This window comes from Piliocolobus tephrosceles, chromosome 13 (genome assembly GCF_002776525.5).
Source record: "Piliocolobus tephrosceles isolate RC106 chromosome 13, ASM277652v3, whole genome shotgun sequence".
Taxonomy (NCBI): domain Eukaryota; kingdom Metazoa; phylum Chordata; class Mammalia; order Primates; family Cercopithecidae; genus Piliocolobus; species Piliocolobus tephrosceles.
Window position 1 is genome coordinate 104,397,248 of NC_045446.1, and position 20,687 is coordinate 104,417,934.

Here is a 20,687-nt window from a genome sequence, read left to right on the forward strand (position 1 = left end):
CCATATTTATATCTAGATAGCTATCATCTCTCTATATCTGTATATAGAGATCTATATCTAGACAGTCTCATGCAGAGCAATGCATACTGAGTGCGGCTCATGTGATATGGTGGTACCAGGGCCACCTGGCCAGTAGTTGCACTGTGACCACTGAAGATCAGTGTCATACCCACATCCACAGAATTTGCTCTTTTGGATTCTCTTACCTTGTTACATATTCAAGTTGCAGTGAGATTTAGACCTGTGGCTGTTCCTCTTGTGGCCTGAGATTTTAACTTAAATCGTCACTGTTGGACTGCTTGATGTATGCAATGGTTTAGAGCAAGAGAAAGTTTACAAAGACAGCACTCCAAAAATTGAGAGGACCCAGCTAAATCAATTCTCAGGCCTTAAGAACTGTGGACTCGGGGCTTCTGTTTTTCTTCTTTCTGATTTTTCAGTTACTTTTCCTGCTACCATGGAGGTGACTAATCCCACATGAAAACCATACGAAGGCATGAGCACGGGAAGTGCAGTCTGTCTATAAATAAGTAAAACCTCAACCAAAGGTGACCCAGTGCTGCAATTAGATGTCCAGTCTCTAAAAACAAGCTTCAGAGCTTCCTCATGGCGTTTTTCTTCTGGCTCTGTGGTGTGGGTTGGGCAGGAACAGATCATGAAAAGGGAGGTTTATGATTCCAGCTGGCACGCTGTGGCCACAAATAGGATTTCAGCTTTTGATCAATGAAGCTCATAGGGAAACTCCAACCCTAAAATAAATGCAAAGACTGCTTTAATCAAGGAGAGTCTCTGGACAACTGTAATTCCTGTGAGAACATGAGAAGATGATGGAGAAAATATTCATCCATAGGTGTGGTACTTTCCAACTCTTACTGGCAAGCTAACGTCAGGGAAGGGAGGGGAGAACTATAGACCATTTGGTGTTTTTCAGATGGTGTGATGCAACCCTTTAGAGGATAGTAAAATCATTTTACTTGGACGTAAAAATACTTTTAAAATGGAATACAATTAAATGGAATAAAATAGTAACTAGAAAAAAAATCTTAGTGCATTGTGTGCAGTGTAGATAAGTATTGTTTTATGAGGTTTTTGCGGGGTGTGTGTGTGTGTGTGTGTGTGTGTGTGTGTGTGTGTGTGTATGCATTCATGTGTCCTAAATTGGGATTTGGTATGATGTGTGTTTTTTTTTTTTTTTTTTGGAGAGGGGGTTGTTTGTTTGTTTTTTTTTTTTACTGTGGGTCCTGGTCAAAAACGTTTGGTAAAGATTGCCATAATTTAGCTCTTTGCCACATACTTTTGGGATTCTGGGTTTTAAAAACGAACACTAAAATTCTAACCACTCAACACTGAGCTTTTTTAAAGACTGTAACTTTTACTCTTTTTGGCAGTGTTAATCAACTGCATTGGCTTGAGGAGATAACTGAGGTGGCAACAAGCTGCCTAAAAAAGTAAATGGGAGGTTTATAATGAAGCTCTTGGAAGCAGATAAGACCAGGGAGAGAGGGCACCAGACAACACGTGTGTGCTTGTGTGTGTGTGTGTGTGTGTGTGTGTGTGTGTGTGTGTATCAGAGAGAGATTTAGAGACCAGGATTCACTAGAGGACACGGCAGGGGTAGGGTGGGGGTGGGGGTACTGTTTTTTTCTGGTAAATAGTCTAAAACCTTGTTGTCCATGCTGAGACCTCGACAAGAAAACAGGTTCCAGTATGTGATGTGACTCCAAACCCAAAGAATTAACCTGAGCATCAGAAACCAGGAGTCCTTCTGGGAGTTTTGTTCCCTGCCTCAGGGAAACACTGTTTCTGATTGACAATAGAAGATATAAAGGAACTTTTGGAAAATCCAGGATAATATCACCTTGTTCTGGAAATTACTGAAGAGGAACCAAAGTATATGGAGCCATGTCGTGCTTATTTGATTTAATGTGATTATGTCTCCTGTCCTCTCTTATAGGATACTCACTTTGTTTCCAAATGCCATAGCTCGAAAATTACTGCTGATGTTGATATTTATCTTAATTTTCTGGGTCATTTACTTGGCTTCAAAAGACCACACAGAGGTAGGAAGTTTCTTTTTTAAGAATTTCACAGAAGGTCACAGTGACTTCATTTGAATGACCCCCTTTATCATGGCAAGAAATAAAAGTTAAAGGCATATCATCTTAGCAGGAGAACGTGGATCGGGGGTTCACTGTTCAGCATAAATCCCTTTGGCAATGCATACTTTATCATGGCAAGAAATAAAAGTTAAAGGCATATCATCTTAGCAGGAGAATGTGGATCAGGGGTTCACTGTTCAGCATAAATCCCTTTGGCAATGCATACATTATTATTACTATTTTAAATGGCAATGTATACATTATTCTTGTTTTTCTTTAGAAAATGGCAGGTGGATTTGTGCCATCTCTGTACCGCCTGACACTGTAAGCATCCAGCCTCAAAATTCTCTCCTCCTCCCTTGGCCTCTGAGATTTCAAACTAATTAAGTTTCTGTTTCAGTCCTCTGCCTTTTTCACAGGGGTTTTCTTATTCTTTAAGTAGTTTAGTGTCTTTTGACTCTTCCCTTTTTAAGTTTTTCTTAACTCACCTTGCTTCCAGTTTCTTTTCTTCCCGACCATTTAGTACAAACATAATCTTTCAGAAATTCTGCTTTCATCATCTTCTGGTCCTGATCAAACGCTTTCACCAATGACAATATAAAGAACAAACTCCTTTGTTTAGCCATTTGAGGTCCGTTTACATTTGAACCCAACTACCTTTAAAAGTGTCTCTCTAACCTTTGTCTAATGCAGACTTACCTCCAAGCTTCAAACAAGAAGCACCACAGTCTAGGGCATTCAGCCAGTAATATGAACTGGTAAAAAAAAAAAAAAAAAAAAAAGCCTTCAGAGCACAGCACAGGAAGTTTCTTTACCTAGGCCCTCTCTATAAATACGTGTTCTCTAGATTTCTTCCTCTGATCCTCTTCTCTTCTATGCATGTATCTTTTAATTCATTTGCCCAGGTCCTATCCACTACCAATATTAGTGTTTCACAAGTGAGGTCTGGGAGCCTTCTGCCCAGAATACCTGTGTTTATTCCTGTGTGTAAAATGCAGATTCCTAAGCCATACTCCAGAACTCTCAGTTTGAGCCTAAGATTACAAAGTATTAGCAAGCTCCTCAGCTTATGTATAAGCATGCTAACATTTGAGAATCTCTGCTATGTCCTTCCAAGGCTGAAACCTCTTCCCAGCCCCACTCTTGAATATGTACTATTCATTGGATATCTCCACCTAAGTCTTCTACTAGCACTACCAACACAAAACACACACACACCAAATTTATAATTTGTCTCACCGTCATCCCCTAATAAAAACAAAACAAGTGTTCCTATTTCTCCACATCCTCTCCAGCACCTGTTGTTTCCTGACTTTTTTAATGATTGCCATTCTTACTGGTGTGAGATGGTATCTCATTGTGGTTTTGATTTGCATTTCTCTGATGGCCAGTGATGATGAGCATTTTTTCATGTGTCTGTTGGCTGTATGAATGTCTTCTTTTGAGAAATGTCTGTTGATATCCTTTGCCCACTTTTTGATGGGGTTGTTTGTTTTTTTTTCTTGTAAATTTGTTTGAGTTCTTTGTAGGTTCTGGATATTAGCCCTTTGTCAGATGAGTAGATTGCAAAAAATTCTCTCCCATTCTGTTGGTGGGATTGTAAACTAGTTCAACCATTATGGAAAACAGTATGGCGATTCCTCAAGGATCTAGAACTAGAAGTACCATATGACCCAGCCATCCCATTACCGGGTATATACCCAAAGGATTACAAATCATGCTGCTATAAAGACACATGCACACGTATGTTTATTGTGGCACTATTCACAATAGCAAAGACTTGGAATCAACCCAAATGTCCATCAGTGACAGACTGGATTAAGAAAATGTGGCACATATACACCGTGGAATACTATGCAGCCATAAAAAAGGATGAGTTTGAGTCCTTTGTAGGGACATAGACGCAGCTGGAAACCATCATTCTCAGCAAACTATCGCAAGAACAGAAAACTAAACACTGCGTGTTCTCACTCATAGGTGGGAACTGAACAATGAGCTCACTTGGACTCGGGAAGGGGAACATCACACACCAGGGCCTATCACGGAGAGGGGGGAGGGGGGAGGGATTGCATTGGGAGTTATACCTGATGTAAATGATGAGTTGATGGGTGCTGACGAGTTGATGGGTGCAGCACACCAACATGGCACAAGTATACATGTGTAACAAACCTGCATGTTATGCACATGTACCCTAGAACTTAAAGTATAATAAAAAACAAAACAAAACAAAACAAGCATACAAAATCAAATCGAAACAAATTCTCTACTTTTATCTCTCCAGTCTTAATAATTGTTGCCATAGCCTGTGTAGTCAATCAAGCTAAAACTCCCTCCACAAGCTATCAGCCACTAAGTCTTATCAGTCCTACCTCCAAAATGTCTCTCAAGTCTGTCCTTTTTTTCTCCATCCACATTGTCTTTCTTTAGACCAATACTTTGTCATTGCTCATCTAAATTGTTGAAATAGTTTTCCAATTAATTTCCCTGCCTCCAGTCTCAGCCTGTTCTAAGCATTCATTCAACAAACATTTGTTAAGTGTATATTGTGTGTCAGGCACTGGTCTAGGAATTAAAGATCATTTTTTCTGGCGCCTTGTGTTGAATTTCAAATTTCTTTTGAATCTTGGTTAGTTTCCTTGCTGTGCACATGCTGAATTCTACACCTGTCATTTTAGATATTTCATTCTAGTTAATATACATTGTTTGTGAGTGAATGGCATCCTTTGGAGGTGATGAAATGCTCTGGTTTTTTGTATTGCCAGAGTTCTTACACTGGTTCCTTCTCATCTGAGAAAGTTGACACTTCTTTTCTTTCCTTTGAATTTGCTACCATTTGGATAGGGATTCTTGATTTTTTCTTTTGTTTTTTCTTGGGGGTATGGCTATGGTGTATATTGTGTATGATCAAATGGCTTTGTTTCTTGGTGTTTTCAGGGTGCCTAGGCTCTTTATGGGCTCATTGGTTACAGATAGGTTGTAGTGGCTTTCTCAGATATTGCTTTTTGTAGCAATGTAATTTTGTTTGGTGATGTAATTCAAGCGGCAGTTTAGTGTGTGGCATTTAAGAGTAATAGCTGGAAGCTAGGGGCAGGGACAGAGACAAATTGGGAAGTGTGAAACATGCCCTCTCCTAGCACACATTCACCTTCAGTGGTGTTGGAGACACTGAGGAAGCTGTCTCTTTCAGTCCATGCTCCCCATGCCCTGATAGAAAGAGCTGCTGCTAAATCTGCAACAGTGCACTGAGAATAAAGGTGGGGGTGAGTGATGACCTCCTCTCCACATGCACTCCTGGGCTTTGGTGATGCCACCTTCAGCAGCTGGTACCATGTTTGCATTTTCTTTGGCCCAAGGGGGGCTTTGGTGAGCTGTGCTCCCCCTTCCCTTAGGGGCAGATAGTGCTGAGGGTTAGATCTCCAGGGAAAGTGAGGTCTGCCTCCCTTCTACTTCTTGGAGCTGATGGGGCACTATGCCCCAAATGGCCAAGGGAGCAGGCTGGAACACCAGGATTGACACACACAGACTGGTTCCAGATTGCAAAGCTGTCCCTGGCTACAAGCCTCACCACCCAGGAGAAACCCTGGTCTCAGAAACTCTCCTCCTACTCCAGGCCTGTGACAGGAAAAATACTAATTCCAGTGCCTACTGCTGGGGAACTCTCCACATTCACCACTCAATTCTGACTGTGGGTACCCTTCTGCCTTTCCAGAGCAAATGCTGCAAACTCCAGCCTGAGTCCAAAATGCCTGCTGTGGTCACCACTGCCAAGTGGCCAAACAATGTCTTTAAATGCTCAAAATGGATCGATGGCTTGGTTTCTGTTACTAGTTTTGGAAAAATTTCAGTCATTATTTCTTCAAATATTTCTTCTGTTCCTTTCTCTTTCTTTATTCTCCTTTTGGTATTCCCATTATGTGTATTTATGCCTATTGCGTTTGTCCCACGGTTCTTGGATATTCTGTTCTTTCTTCATGCTTTTTCTCTTGTTTATAGTTTGGGAAGTTTCTGTTGACCTATCTTCAAGCTCTCTTATTTTTCACATGACTATATTCAGTCTGTTCATGAGTTCATCAAAGATGTTCTTTATTCTGATGCAGTGTTTTTTTAATTTCTAGCATTTCCTTTTGATTGTTTCTTAGAGTTGCCACATCTTTACCTGCATTACCCATCTGTTTCCGCTTGTTGTGTGTTTTTTTTTTTATTAGAGCCCTAAGTATTAATACCTCAATCATAGTTATTTTAAATTTCCGGTCTGATAATTTCAAAATCTCTATTATAACTAAGTTTGATTCTGATGCTTGCATTGTCCCTTTAGACTGTATTTTTTTTTCTTCTTGTGTGCCTTGTAATTTTTACCGAAATCTGGATATGATATAGTTGGTCAGCTGAAACTGAGATAGGCCTTTAGTGTGAGCTTTTATGTTTATGTGGTTAGGAGTTAGACTGTGTTTACTGTTTACTGTAGATATTGTGTCAGAGGCTACAATTTCCTCCAGTTTCCATCTTTATATCTCTCCTAGAGACTTCATCCTTGGGTGTTTCTAGGGACCCCTTTTTAAATAGGGTCTGAGGCTTGCAGTGCTTTTCGCTATAATCTTCTGTTTCTATACAGAATTCCTATTGAGTTGGTTGTAAGATGTGCAGGAGGGGAAGCATTCTGTAGTACTGTGATTTATTCTCAGTATTTTAGTGAGCTTATGCCCTTATATCATGACCTTCACAAATGCTTGTCAGCTTCCCATTTTCCTATACCCACGTCAATCCTTAGGTGAAATAAGAAGGCCAGATGGGGGCTGGGTTTGGGTATTTTCCTTACCCCAGGTTGATCAGGTTTTGGCAAAACCCAACTTGGTTAGACTGTAGTAACCTAGTTCCCCTTGTTCTCCTTGTTAAGGAGAACAGAGAGTTCTGGTACATTTAAAAGTAGTGGCATTGGAATTAGAAAAAGAGAGAACAAAGAGAAAACAATTATTAAAATCATAGACTTAGATCAAAGCATATCAATAAGAACACTAAATATAAATAGTCCAAACACATCAGTGAAAAAATAGTGACTGTCAGAATATATAAAAAGAAGAAATCGGCCAGGCATGGTGGCTCATGCCTGTAATCCCAGCAGTTTGGGAGGCCAAGGCAGGTGGATCACGAGGTCAGAAGTTCAAGACCAGCCTGACTAACATGGTGAAAGAACATCTCTACTAAAATACAAAAAAAAAAAAAAAAATTGCCAGGTGTGGTGGGGCACACCTATAATCCCAGCTACTCAGGAGGCTGAGGCAAGAGAATTGCTTGAACCCGGGAGGTGGAGGTTGCAGTGAGCCGAGATTGCACCACTGCACTCCAACCTGGGCGACAGAGTGAGACTCCATCTCAATTTAAAAGAAGAAGAAAAAGAAGAGGAAGAAGAAGAAAGAAGAAGAGGAGGAAGAAGAAGAAGAAAGAGAAGAAGGAGAAGGAGGAGGAGGAGGAAGAAGAAGAAGGAGGAGGAGGAGGAGGAGAAGGAGGAGGAGAAGGAGAAAAAGAAAAAGAGAAGAAGAAAAAGAAAAAATCAAGCTGGGCTCAGTGGCTCAGGTCTATAATTCTAGCACTTTGGGAGACTGAGACTGGCAGATTCCTTGAGCCCAAGAGTTTAAGATCAGCCTGGGCAACATGGTAAAAATACAAAATTTACAAAAAATTTTGTACAAAAAATACAAAATTTACAAAAAATTTTGTACAAAAAATACAAAATTTAGCCATGTGCTGGTGGCTCACACTACCTGGGAAGCTGAGGTGGGAGGATCACCTAAGCCTGGTAGATCAAGGATCCAGTGAGTTGTGATCGTGCCACTGCAATCCAGCCTAGGTGACAGAGTGAGACTCCATATCCAAAAAAAAAGCAAAAAGAAAAGAAAAGAAACCAACCATAAGCTAACATCCATTTTAAATATAAAGATATAGGTAGGCTAAAAGTAAAATGACAAAAATAGATATACCATGCAAAACCTAACCAAAATAATGCTTGCATGAATTTATTAATATCAGACAAAGTAGATTTCAGAACCAGGAAAATTACTAAGAATAAATAAAATCACTATATAATGATAAAAGTGACAATTCACCCCAAATATGTAACAAGCAATACATGTGTGTACATCTAATAGCAAAGCTACAAAATATTTGTAAGTAAGTGAAAGGGCTCAAGATGAGATCATCCTGGATTAAGGGGAATCCTAAATCCAGTGACAAATGTCCTTTTAAGAGAAGAAAAGGGGAAAACACACACAGAGGGGAAGGTTACATAAATATGGAGGCAGAGATTGAAGTAAACTATCTACAAGCCAAGGAACACCAAGGATTACTGGAAACCACCAGGGGTTAGGAGAGATACATGGAATATATTCCTCCGCAAAGCCTCCATAAGGAACCAACCCTGTTGACACCTTGATCTCCGACTTCCGGCCTCCAGAACTATGAGCGAATAAATTTATGTTGTTTTAAGTCACTAAATTTGTGATGTTTTGTGATGTCAGCCCAATGAAACTAATATAGTCAGTAAAAATGTAGAAGAACTAGAGAACACAACCCTTCAACTAAATCTGATTGACCTTCATAAAGCACTTCCTCCAACAGCAGTGGAATATACATTCTTTCCCAGTGTACATGAAACATGTACCACATTGTGCTCTGTTGTCCGCATTGTCAATATAGAAAATGATAATATGATTTTTAAAAAGAAAAGTAAAGTGAGGGGATAGCAAAAGGAAAAACTCTAAAATTGAATCATGAAATAATATGTATTGATTGTATCTAGTTTATTTTTAAGCCAGTGACTCCTAAAGAAAACCATCTGCTTGCAGCAGAGGAAGTCATACTACATGGAAACCAATTCTGATGATTCCATAACTGAAAACCAGTTAGTATTGATTTTTGATATTTAATTTATCACACTGAAAGGTATAAAATAAGACATAATAATTTATATAGAAAAGCAAGCACTATTATTTGCTGATGATATTTTCTTTTCCCTTTCAATATTTCAGTTGTTGTTCAGCTTGGAAAACCATATTACCCTGAACCAAGGGAACATCTTCAAAAAATCTTCACACTCTGAAGCACCACTGTGTCCAGCAGTCTCACCAAAGGAGACTGAACTTAGAATAAAGGACATTATGGAGAAACTAGACCAGCAAATCCCACCCAGACCATTCACCCATGTGAATACCACCACCAGTGCCACACACAGCACAGCCACCATCCTTAACCCTCAAGATACGTACTGCAGGGGGGATCAGCTGGACATCCTTCTGGAAGTGAGGGACCACTTGGGACGCAGGAAGCAATATGGTGGGGATTTCCTGAGGGCCAGGATGTCCTCCCCAGCCCTAATGGCAGGTGCTTCGGGAAAGGTGACTGACTTCAGCAACGGCACCTACCTGGTCAGCTTCACTTTGTTCTGGGAGGGCCAGGTCTCCCTGTCTCTGCTGCTCATCCACCCCAGTGAAGGGGTGTCAGCTCTCTGGAGGGCAAGGAACCAAGGATGTGATAAAATCATCTTCATTGGCCTGTTTGCCAACAGAACCTCCAATGTCTTCACTGAATGTGGCTTGACCCTAAACACAAATGCTGAACTGTGCCAGTACATGGATGACAGAGATCATGAAGCTTTCTACTGTGTGAGGCCTCAACATATGCCCTGTGAGGCCTTGACCCACATGACCACTAGGACAAGAAATATTTCCTATCTTAGCAAGGAAGAATGGAGCCTTTTCCACAGGTAAAGAGGCTTCCAAATACAATAATAGACAAAATGAGGTATTTGACTAAACTCTGCCTAGTAGTTTTGCCTAATCAAACTTTTGTATCATGTCAATTATGTTGACTAAATTATAATTAGGTCCTCAGAGTCCGTTCAGCTTGGAGTGTGTTCACAGGGATCCATACAAGTCACCTCTAGAACTATTTGCTGACAGGAGTATAACCAGTGAAGCACTTAATATAGACCTATAGTTCTCCATGGTTTGCAGTACTTCCAGGTTCAGTAATTTTTTATAGACCAGTATTTTCTATAATGTGTTCCATGGAATACTAATCCTATAGAGTATTAATAGATGCTGTACAATAAAAAAGTGGTGAATTATATCATTGTTCAGTCAAGCTTTACCCCTTACATCCAGTGAATCATCAAGTTCTATACATCATACCTCCCAACTATCTCCTGAACCCAGCCATTTCTGTCTACCACGATTGCCTCTATCCTTGTATAATCTGCCATCATACCTCAGATCATTGCAACAATCCCCAGAGCTGATTTCTCTGCCCTCAGTCTTGTTTCTTCCAATCTATTCTCCACACTGCACCTAGACTAATGTTTCTGAAATACAGTTATATCTTTTACTATTTTCTTATTAAAAGTTTTAAGATGACCCCACGACTCTAAGGGTGAAATTTAAACTCTTTAATATGTTTACAAAGACTTTTCTCCCTTGGCAGCCTCTTGTCTCACCATTATGCTGCCTTGCTCTCTGTCGGTCAGTGAAACTCCTTTTATTTCGCAAATGGACCATGTCCTCTCACCTCTGGCATTTCACAGGCTTTGGTTTAGACATCATTTCCTCTAGGAAACTTTCCATCTCTCTGAGTGAAGTTCTAGTTCTATATTCTTCCTTAGCATTTTGTTCTTCCCCAACATAATTCTTATTACATTATTAATTTTCCAATTTATTTTTAATATCCTCTGTTAAGTTGTAAGCTCTGCAGAGCATTAAGTGTTAACTACTTTTCACCATTCATTCTTTTTTTTTGAGACCGAGTCTCGCTCTGTCACCCAGGCTGGAGTGCAGTGGCACGATCTCAACTTACTGCAACCTCCACCTCCTGGGTACAAGCAATTCTCCTGCCTCAGTCTCCCGAGTAGCTGGGACCACAGGCACCCGTTACCACGCCTGGCTAATTTTTGTATCTTTAGTAGAGACCGGGTTTCACCATGTTGGCCAGGCTGGTCTTGAACTCCCCACCTCAGGAGATCCACCCACTTCATCTTCCCAAAGTGCTGGGATTATAGGCATGAGCCGTCATGCCTAGACCATTCTTTCAGTTTATAAGTAGTCAGCACCTTCTGTATTCCAGACACAGCCCTAGGTGTTGGGAATTAACATTCTAGTGGGATAGAAGGACAAAAAGTAAATAAACAGATTTGTCTTTCACTATTTCCTCCTTAAAAGCTTTAAGATGACCCCACGGCTCTGAGGGTGAAATTTAAACTCTTTTAATATTAAAACTCTTTAATATGAAGGTCATAAGAGTAAGGGTTTCAAACGTGATGGTTGATGCTATTTTAAAATAGTATCAGGTAAGGCTTGTCTTGAGCAACAACCTGAGTGAAGTGAGGGAATAAGCCATGTCAATTTTCGGGAAATAGCATTTTCAAGAGAATGAATAGGACCTGAGGCAAGAGCATGTTGGAATGTTCCAGGAACCATGGTGGGGGTGGAGTGCAGTGAGGCTGGAAGGCAGGAAGTAAGGGAGAGACAAGATGAGATAGGTAGGCAGGGCCTTAGAAGTCATCAATCTGTGTCTGTCAGGAAGTCATTCAGGGCCAGTATTTTGTCTCATAGGCCCAGCACAATGCCGAAATAATACAATTTGGAGAAATAATTAAAGTTAAGTTGGTTTCTTTGTAGCAGGACTTCTCAGAAACTTTAATATGTATCCCCTCAAGCAAGAATAGAGCATACAGCATTTCTCAAATTTATTTGGCCACAGACCACTTATTTTATGGATCATTTAAAGAGACTTTGGTTCCCCAGTTTGGCAGCTGCTGCCGTAGAAAGGCTTTAGTTTTCTGATATGTGTTCAGAAGGGCAACTTTCCAGGATAGCACAATATCCTGCAAATTCAAGTTCAAATCCAATTTAAGCATTATGATGACACAGAGTTGGGTACAACTGACCCTACATCACTTCAGGCTCTCCCTTTCACCCCTACGTCTCCTTCACTTCTTTACATTTTCCTGATCAAGGTATGGAAAAATCTCTTTATCCCCTCTGGCTCAGCTAAAAGAAGCTGGGATTTTTAAAATAAATTTTTATGAAGCAAAGGAAAAATGATCATGGAGACATAAAGTTCTTCCTGTCTTGAAGGTCTCAGAATTATGTCTTAAGTGTAAGGATGGACTTAAGTTTCTATATTCTATATGTGCCTGGTTCTATATTCCCTGTTGGCTACAGTTGGATCCCTCTTGAGTTAGTCCTCATTGAAAGCCCGGGTTGGAGGTACCATCCTTGCACAGTTGCTGGCTGTATCTCAGGAAATCCGAAGTCCCTAGTCTGGCAGACTGGCACACATTTTGGGTCCTAATCAGGCTTCTCAAGGGGGCTGTGCTCATGACAGTAATCATGATAGTAACCTGCTTTATTTCCAAATGGACATAAATCCTTCCCAGATGCCCTGCTCTATTCAAGCTATTAAGTTTTTTTCCTCTACTGCATGGAAATAGAGATTTCAGTCTCCTTACAGGTGATGTAATGCATATGCAAGGAACAGTTGACTACACATCCAAGAAGTCTCATGGACCATTCTATTGCTAAGCTCTAGGGCCCCTTCCTAGACCCAAGCCCAGTTCTTTGACATCTTTCCTTCTCACGAACACAGGGACTAACCCAGTTTCTGTTTCATTTGTAACATAGTACCATTAATCCTTGAACAACCTAGATTTGGACTGCACAAATCCACCTGTATTCAAAGAATTTTCAACCAAATGTGGATCAAAAATATAATATTCACAGGATGCAAAACCTACATATAAGGAAAGCTGACTTTTCGTATGCTTGGGTTCCACGGGGCTGAATGCAGGACTTGAGCGTATGCTGATTTTTGTAGATGCAGTGGGGGTCCTGGAACCAATCTCCCACATATACTGAGGGATGACTGTAAATATATTTTCCAACTTGGGTTCTCTCTTCCAACCCCGGCTGAAGAATCAGAAATGTTACTTCCTAGGACATTTATTTCTTCAAATTAAAAAAGTCTTTTTCTTTTTAATTTAAGAGTTTTATGGATAATCGTGATAAAAAAGTAAATGAGGGGTCACCACAGGAGAAGATATCACATAGGTAACACAGTTGTTCACTATTCTGTTAATTTATATTATGGTCTAATTAGTTATAGACCCCTTTTTAAAATTTAATGCACATACACAATTACAAAAACAGGAGGCATTAAAATGAATTCCTTTATAATATAATACATGGTTTTAATCCTAATTTTAATGTAACACCAAAGTTTTCTTTGGTAACCAAATTTACAAGGTAGCCAGGTCTTGATCTCTTTTGTTATCCTCAGGCTTACCTGAGATAGGTATGGGAGAATAGAGGTTTGGTCAGGTTCCAATTTCTTAGAGACAAATCTTAATCTTGTGCCAAAAATAGGCCTGATGGGATCCTCAGTAATAATAATTGCAATGATTTGTTGAGCACCTACTATATGTCAACCTTTATGTTAGATGCCTCCCTTATATTATACCATTAATCCTTAGTAATATACTCTGGAGTGACTATTATTATGCTCATTTTAAAGATGAGGAAATTTAGGCATATTAAATAGGTTGGCAACAGTCGCATATCCAGTTGAATTACAGAGTCAGAACAGGATTCCCAGTCGATCTTATTCTAAAGTCAATGGGCCATAGTGCTGTCTCCCATGACTCCACCACTCCATTCAGCCATCGCCTCCAGCCACTCTGACCTCTCTTCAGTCCTCTGGCCTTCTTGATGAAGGGGATATTATCTTCACTTGACCCAAAAACTCATTTCCTGAGATTCAGGCAATTCTTCTCAATCTTAGAAAGTGCTTTCTCCATCCCTCTTGAAGGTTTCTGTGGCTCTGGCTCTGAAAGGGCCTACCTTCCCCCAGATGGTTTTCATTCTGATAGAGTGAATTCAGTTTGGCCAGACATAGTCACCATAGTCGTTGGGACTGATACATGGTTAATACATTGTTTTAATCCTAATTTTAATGTAGCATCATTAAGATGAAGCTCACTGTGCTGGGCACTGGAAATATTATAGTGAGTAATATTGACTTGATTCCTATCTGAGGGAGATAACAGACTATGAAAAATAGACTCCTGGGAACTCAAAAAGATGAAGAGTAGATGAAGATGAAGCTGACAATGTAGACACTCATAGGAGATTTTTATACCAGTTAGGGAGCTTTTCCTGTAGGTTGAGGACAGAAAGTCATGGGAACATTTTACATAGGGGAATAAAACAGGTAGCATAGAGGTTGTATTTCGGTGGGATAAACCAAAAGGGCAGAAAGATAGTATTATAATAATTTAGGACAGAGTTCTCAAAGTAATGTCACTGGACCATTGGCTTTGGGTTTGCCCAAGAGCTTGTTATTACAGAAATCCAAATTCTTGGAAATTTGCCCCATAACTATTGAAACAGAAATTCTGGGTGTGAGGCTCAGTAATCAGAGTTGTAATAAGTACTGCAGGTAATTCTGATGCAAGCCCAAGTTTGAGAAGCACCGGCCTACGTAAAGGTTGATGAAGGCCTGAATTACTACAGGTGGAAAAGGTGGAGAGGGTAGATTGTGGTAGACAGCCATTTAGAAGGTAAAATTAAAAGAAGGATAGACAGATAGATAGATAGATGTTAGATAGATTTGATGAATTGCATATGGAGGGTGAGTGACTTTTCTGGATCTCCAGATTCCCTGCTATTAGCAGAGGAACAGCTTTCCAGAATCCTGACCCATTTACTTCCCCAGGATATCTTAAATATATCAAAATAATGGGGGGAAAGGCATTTGGCAGATATTAAGCTAATTTATTTTTCCATTTCTTGCAGGTCCAACATAGGAGTTGAAATGATGAAGAACTTTACCCCCGTTGAGGTTGTACCATGTGACAGTAAGTCTGGAGTGTTGTTGCCTGCCATGATCACAATTTATCCACAGAAGGGACATGCTTACTTAGAGATATTTATTCTACATTAACCATTTGATCTCTCATTTCCTGGGACAAATTACATCAACCACCTTGGGTTTTAGAAGGGATTTTATTCTTGGAAATTATTTTCATATCGATTTAAAACAATTTTCATCCCAAGTCAGATATAAAAGGCTAGGGAAACTATTAACTTCAGTGGCACCATCTCAAAATGTACAGACTATTTGTATTTAAATTCGAGATTCATTCCTCCAGAGCCAGTGATCAGGTGCTGGTGCTATGTGAAAAGTGAATCAGGTGAACTGCACAGATTCAGAGTTAGGACATTTCTTTGGTGGTTTCTAATTTCTCATTTAGCCAAGCCATCTTACTTTAAGTTCTATGAACTAGAAATTTCTGTGAATTTTTTCTCAGTTTAATCACATGAACTTTAGTGATCAACACAAAACCATTTCCCTCATAGAAGTGATATTTGTGCTATACTGGAAATGAAGTGAATTTCAAAATTAAAGTAAAGCAAAGGACTTCCATTTTAACAATCAATGGGGTATACAGTTACTCATTACCCCTTTTTCATGCTTTTAGCAAATGTTTACTGAGGACCTACTATATACAAAGAACTTTGCTAAACCCTGTGGAGAACATAAACACAAATAAATCATGAACCCAGATGTAAAGCTTACAATCTATGAAGAAGACAGATCCCTTCTCTGCTAGGGCAAGTATCACTCACACCCAACTTTTACACTGAAGAAAGTTCTTAGATTCTTGAGGCAACTTGAATGCTCATAACACCTCTTTTGTTTCCCTCTTGCCTGAACAGTAATTTCTAGTAAAGTCAGTCAGTTTCTTGGAAGATAGTACCAGACTGTAATTTTTGGAGCCACTTAAAAATCTGATGTAATTCAATACAAATAAATATAAGTTCCTAAATATGTACCCCATACCCCAACAATGCAGGTAAATGACAAAGAAGATGTGTATATTAAGTGTTGAATATAAAAGTGACCTCAGACACTTACCTGGGGGAAAACTCAATAGGAGTCAGTAAATACAATTTAGGTTATTTTAATAGAAGAGCGTTCAGAAAAGGGAGGTCATGATCCTACTTTTTTCTATGTTAGATCACGCTGAGACTATTACATTCAGTTCTAGACACAACAATTAAGATTTAAGGATTTTAGAAAAATTATTAACCAGAGAAGATGATTCTGGGACACACAAAATAAACAATGTGTGACACTCATTTCATAAACACATTCAAGCTTCTTTTCCTGGATAAGTAGTTTGAGGAAGATGAGTTTTAAAATTCAGCGAGGCCAATGTCATTGGTGTAATATTTGGCAGGGCCACTGTGCCCTGATATTTCACGGCCCCACATTTCCTCCTGACTCCGGCTGACTGTTCCACAGCAGAGTGGCTCTGGGGACAAGGTGGAGCCCAGGGAGACATTGCAAATGCACAAGAACCAACAGAGCCCCACTCCAAGAAAAACTATTCAAGAAAAACTATTTAATTCACCCTTTTAACATGATCTTACTAAATAGATATTTGTGGAAGAGAGGAGGGCAAAATAGAGCTGAAGAGAAAGGGGGAGGAAAAAGAGGAAAAGGAAGGCAAAAATGAGAACCATTTTTCCAAAATAATTTGTGGTGATAAAAATTACTTAGTCTGGAAATTTGTATTGCCAGAGAGCGAGAACATAAAAAAGAACTGCCAGATCGGAATGAAGACTCCTTTCCCCAGTGGTTATACTTTGAAAAAAATGTGGATTACAGCATTTTGTAAACAGATCAAGTTCAATGAAACAAAAAATATAAATGACTGCTTGGAAAGAAAACTTATTTATCTCATGGGAGATTCAACACTGCGTCAGTGGATTTACTACTTACAAAAAGCTGTAAAAAGTATGTATTTAATTTATATTTTGAAATTCTATTTGACTTTTGAGGGTTTTGAAATAATAATTAGAATTATTTGCTTTTCTTTCCTAATATTTATTTTATTATTATTTTTTAATTTGCCTAACTTTTGGCTTTGGGCTTTTAATAAAAAGTTAAATTTTATATTTTCATTCACAAATGTTAATATTTTTCTTCCTCTTCATGTATTCTCATAAAAAGTTCAACATTTTGTTAAGATTGTAATGCACCTGGTAAAATTATCCAGCCTACATAGGCAACAATGCTTAGTTAGAGTGATCTTGGTTAGAATTTTATACATGTTGTGTGCAATTTAAAGTTATATCATTTTCCTTTTGTTAAAAGATTTATTGATTTGTCTTTCATTAGCCCTAAAATACTTTGATCATCATGGAGCCGGGATCTTTAAAACACACGTTCTTCTGGATGTTGAAAGACATATTTTGATTCAGTGGAAAAAACATGGTCATCCATTTGTTACCAAAAAGTTATTCTCAGTGAAAGATGAAAACTATATCCCACGGGAAATTGACCGGGTAGCAGGAGACAAAAACACAGCCATTGTCATTACCCTTGGCCAACACTTCCGACCTTTTCCCATCAACATTTTCATCCGTAGGGCCATCAATATTCAAAAGGCCATTGAACGTCTATTCTTGCGAAGCCCAGAGACCAAGGTGATACTGAAAACTGAAAACACCAGAGAGATACATCAAAATGCAGAGATGTTTAGTGACTTTCATGGCTATATTCAGAATCTTATCATAAGAGATATTTTTGTGGACCTTAATGTGGGTATTATTGATGCCTGGGACATGAAAATTGCATATTGCACCAACAATGCCCATCCACCAGATTATGTGATTCAAAATCAGATTGGCATGTTTTTAAACTACATTTGTTAGAGGAAAAATACAAAAATAGCACTAGCCACTTTCTATAGGTGATCTCACACATACAGTGAGGATAGTTTAATGCAATCCAAGTTTTGGGGAAACTAAATTTGAAAAAGTTTTATTATAGTTAAATATATGTAACATAACATTTACTATTTAAGCCATTTTATTATTTTATTTTATTTTTGAGATGGAGTTTTGCTCTTGTTGCCCAGACTGGAGTGCAGTGATGTGATCTCAGCTCACTGCAACCTCCACCTCCAAGGTTCAAGTGATTCTCCTGCCTCAGCCTCCCAAGTAGCTGGGATTACAGGTGCCCACCACCACGCCCAGCTAATTTTTATATTTTTTAGTAGAGATGGGGTTTCACTATGTTGGCCAGGCTGGTCTCAAACTCCTGACCTTAGGTGATCTGCCCACCTTGGCTTCCCAAAGTGCTGGGATTACATGCATGAGCCACCATGCCCGGGATTATTTTAAGTTTTTGAGACAGAGTCTCACTCTGTCACCAAGACTGGAGTGCAGTGGCACAATGTCAGCTTACTGCAACCTCTGCCTCCTGGGTTCAAGTGATTCTCCTGACTCAGCCTCCCATGTAGCTGGGATCACCAGCGTGCAGCACCACTCCTGGCTGTAAACCATTTTTAAGCATGCAATTCAGTGGTATTAAGTAATTTACAATGTTGTGAAACCATCATCATGATCCATCTCTGGCACATTTTTAACATTCCAAAAAGAAATTCGGTACCTATTAAACAATAACTCCCCATTTGCTCCTGTCCTTGGCCCATGGCAACCGACATTGTATTTTCTGTCCTTCTGAATTTGACTATTTCAGGTAGCTCATATAAGTGGGAACATGCAGCATTTGTCCTTTTCTGTCTGACTTATTTCACTTAGCATAATGCCTTTAAGGCTTATCCAAGTTGCAGCATTTGTCAGAATTTTCCTTCGTTTTTAAGACTGAATAATATTCCATTGTATGTATGTACCACATTTTGTTTATCCATTCATTTGTTGATCAACATTTGGGTTGTTTCCCCTTTTGGCTACTGTAAATAGTGCTTACTAGGAAGAGAAAACCAAATTTAAAGGCATATCTCCAGTGCTGAGCATGATGATTGAATAGCAAATGATCATCACCCATAATTTGAAGACATGTGCAGCCCAGAAATGCATAGATTAAATGATTCAAGTTTAGAGAAAATATGATGTATCCAGGAAAACTCAGTGGGATCATAATAGCAGTCTTCTTGCTTAGGAAAATTATTTGGAACTTAGTAACCAGTTGTTCTCTAGATTCCAGTAAGAATCATGGGTCACAATCTAAAACCCACAGGCTCATTAAGAGAAACCAACTTAGTATTATGTTAATGTACCCAAAACCCTGATTCTTGGATATCCTAAAATATGATTTGGGATCCCCTCCAGAGGGCCTCACATGACAAATTTTGTCTCTAAATCTTCCTCTCATTAGAAAGATACACTCCCTTTCTATTAATACACTCTACGTCTCAAGAGAGGAATATTGTTATCAAGGATACTTCCCCTGTTAGGACTGTGTTTCTTAGTGAGAGGAAGTGAAGTTATAATGCTGTAACATCAGTACAAAGTCTGGATCATCAGGAGGTGGAGGTTGCAGTGAGCCAAGATCACACCACTGTACTCCAGCCTGGGTGACAGAGGGAGACTCCATCTCAAAAAAAAAAAAAAAAAAAAAAAAAGAAAAGAAAAGTCTGTTGCATACACCTTAACACTAGACTCCTCTAAATAAGGGAACTCATGTTAGAAGTTCCTTCCTTGTATCAAGCTATTTATAGGTTCTAATTCTTCCTTTAGGAAACTTTGAAAGTAAATTTAATTATTCTTCCAACCATTGCACTGTTAATTGCTTAAATGAGTTATCATTTTCCCACCACGACCACCTCAAATTCCTTCAACCTAGTTCTGATATGATAGTTTCTAGTTTTCTTACCTTCTCGTCACATATACTGGTTTGTCTATATCACTCTACAACTCACTCTATAATGTGTCTTCTCCCCCATCTCTCACCTCAACAAATTGAATGTTTTAATTTAAATGTGATCCATTAGCCCCTATAAAAGAGGGTCTATTATTTCTGTTGTTCTAGAATTGCACTGTACAACACAACAGTCATTAGTTGCATAGGGCTATTTAAATTTAAATTAAATTAAGTAAAAAATTAGTTCCTCAGTTGCACTATTCACATTTCAAGTGTTCAATAGCCACATGGAAGTAGTGGTACTGTACAGATAGCACAATATTTGCTGCATTCTTCTCTAGAAAGTATTTTTTAATGTTTTGTCATTGTAATTGGTCGTATTTTTAAAAGCAAATTCCATCATGCCTTATAATTTTTCGTGGTGAGTAAAAAACAAAACAAAAAAAATCACCAAATGTTGGTAAGTGTCAGGTCTCTGATTTTTAAGCCATTGACTTCTTGTTTATTTTTTTAAAAAATTGTGGTATCTAAATGTTTCATAGTGTTTTACCTTAAAGCGAGAGCTTCAGGTTATTGCAGATATTGACTATATTGCTAATATACAAGACTTGGAAAGCCATTTGAAATAATCGAAATGTTCTCTATTGTTATTATCAAACCTCTTTCAAAAACCCATTTCTGCACAATGGAATGAAACAAAACTAGAAATCAATATCAGAGGCCAGGCATGGTGGCTCACACCTGTAATTACAGCACTTTGGGAGCCAAGATGGGCGGATCATGAGGTCAAGAGTTTGAGACCAGCTTGGCCAATATGGTGAAACCCTGTCTCTACTAATAATACAAAATATCTGGGCATGGTGGTGCCTG

The 20,687-nt window shown here is 39.0% G+C and overlaps 1 protein-coding gene across 1 annotated transcript; it reads left to right on the plus strand.

Moving 5' to 3' along the window:
- Window positions 1-774: 774 nt before the first annotated feature.
- On the plus strand, window positions 775-18,002 carry NXPE2 (neurexophilin and PC-esterase domain family member 2). The gene is made up of 6 exons (XM_023208278.2): window positions 775-850; window positions 1,955-2,060; window positions 9,122-9,855; window positions 14,936-14,997; window positions 16,728-16,943; window positions 17,328-18,002. Exons 1-6 carry the CDS (start codon window positions 825-827, stop codon window positions 17,861-17,863), a joined length of 1,680 nt encoding a protein of 559 aa, XP_023064046.1. The 5' UTR covers window positions 775-824; the 3' UTR covers window positions 17,864-18,002.
- Window positions 18,003-20,687: the final 2,685 nt, after the last annotated feature.